At 45.5% G+C, this 2,071-nt stretch overlaps 1 protein-coding gene across 1 annotated transcript in view; it reads left to right on the plus strand.

The window, feature by feature from the left end:
- The first annotated feature begins 181 nt into the window (after positions 1–181).
- Positions 182–2,071, plus strand: part of LOC101561175 (FACT complex subunit SSRP1) — a 9,704-nt gene continuing 7,814 nt past the window's right edge. Inside the window, exons 1-2 of the mRNA XM_004640048.2 lie at positions 182–258; positions 1,255–1,357. Of these exons, the coding sequence (XP_004640105.2) occupies positions 182–258; positions 1,255–1,357 (180 nt within the window). The remainder of the gene's footprint in view (positions 259–1,254; positions 1,358–2,071) is intronic.

A 2,071-nucleotide genomic window follows, 5' to 3' on the forward strand; every position in this document is an offset into this window, starting at 1 on the left:
AAAATAAATAAATAAATAAATAAATAAATAAATCCCACATATGAAAGCATGCACTACTTTTGCATGTGTCCTGGAGCTGGCGTTAATTACTATATCTTCAGCCTGTGATATCATGATAAGAGGTACCAGAGAATCTCACCAGTGGGTCTCTTACCACCCTGTGCCATGAAGTTCTTCAAATATGGGCACAGTGCCAACTGCCAGCGAGTCAGGGAACAGAAGACTGTTTGTGCTGGGAAGCTCCGTCCCTGATGGAAGGTGAGAAGCAAACAGCACGGAAGAAACCCAGTCCAAAAGCTATGAAGAGTTTGTTGTTGTTGTTTCTGTTGTCGTTGGTGTCATGGTGGTGCTGGTGGTGGTGGTTGCTTTTAGGTGAAAACAACTAAGCTAAAGCAGGCACAAGAAAAGGGGAGAGAATCCTGTTACCCCCTGTTGACAGAGAGCAGAGATACCGTGGAGCACGAACCATAGCGAGCTACTCATTGCTACTGGAGAGGAATTCCCTAGTCCCCAGGACTGTGCACAGAAACAGAGGAAAGTGTTCAAGGCATGAGTCCGTCCTTCCCCTCCAGGAAGTGCTCGGGTTCTGGGGTCCAAGCCTGCTCTTCACTGCTTTCAGCATTCCCCTGCTTTTAAACATGTCCACCTCTCTCCCGCTCCCATTCACCATCTTTGGGACATGTGAGGTTGTGCATCTCCAGGAATTCAGCAGTCTGTCCCGGGGACTTGCGCTTGCCAGGGAAGTGCTTATTCCACTGAGCCATCTCCCCGGCCCCTGAGCTGTGCATTCTTTTTTTTTTTAAATTTTATTTATTTATTTGTGTGTGGCCAGCTCAGCCCACCAGAGGGCGGGGCTGGCTGGCATGTGGTGCTGGGGGATTGAACCGCGGTCCCTGTGCTTTGCTAAGCTTGTTCTAAGTAGGCGCTTTAGACCACTGAGCCATCTCATTAGCCCCTGAGCTGTGCATTCTTTTTTTTTTTTTTTTTTTTTCCGGAACCAGGGATTGAACTCAAGCCCCTGCGCTTGCCAGGAAGCACTTATTCCACTGAGCCATCTCCCCGGCCCCTGAGCTGTGCATTCTTGAATCAGCATTCCAAAGCATTTACACTGAATTGATTCCTTCCATATCTGATGTGGCAAGTTCCATGTGGCAATTTCCGCATGGCATGCCCTTGCCTCAAATGATCTTCTCATAAAATGCCAACTCAGAACACATGAATTTAAGAGTTTGGACCCATTTTCCCAGATTCTAGGTTCTCTTGTGGTGGTCAGTTTGCACTAGGTTTTGCAAACCGCTGTTCTGAAGGAATCCATCTCGGCACTGACCTAGGAGAGCTGCAAGCAAAGCCTGTGAAAGTGGGTTGTGTTTCTGTTGCGAATAGAGGCCGGCAGTGGGAATGGCTAGAGTGTGGGAGGGGTCTGAAAGCTCTGTGACGTTTCCTGCTCGTGCTGCAGGAATCGGCCTTGTACTGGCTTGAAATACACAGAAGAAGAGCTGCCAGTTGGGGCTGGGGATTTGGCTCAGCAGTAGAATGCTTGCCTGGCAAGCTAGAAGCCCTGGGTTCGGTCCTCAGCATCAAAAACAAAAAATTCAATCTATACTAAAAAATAGTTCAACCAAAAAGATACAGTAAGATCAAAAACAAACAAGGCAACTAACTGCATACACACCCTTTTCTCTTTCAATTTGCCACAAGCCCTAACCTAGCCGTAATGGGTCAACTCACATTTTAGATTATAAATGTAAAGCTTTTACTTTCTGTTATAAATGTATACTCACCACTGTTCTAAATTGTTTAGTAACTAGTGGCTGTTTCTTGCTCTTTACTAAGATAAAATTCCTGTAACCCTCACCAATTCTTGTTATCAAAATTAGCTTACAGAGATGACTTCAAAAGGAAATTAAATGGGCTTTAACTTCTTGTAACCTCCGGGCTATGCAAGGCTGCCTGCAGGTACTCAGGTGCAAATTAACTAGAAACTGAAACAAAAGCCCCAGGAAATGTAGTTTGAGTTGTGGTCCCAATCACTCTGAAAGCATAATTTTGTGTCAGACAATAAATTTGTTTA

Source organism: Octodon degus, unplaced genomic scaffold (genome assembly GCF_000260255.1).
Source record: "Octodon degus isolate 3935 unplaced genomic scaffold, OctDeg1.0 scaffold00117, whole genome shotgun sequence".
Taxonomy (NCBI): Eukaryota; Metazoa; Chordata; class Mammalia; order Rodentia; family Octodontidae; genus Octodon; species Octodon degus.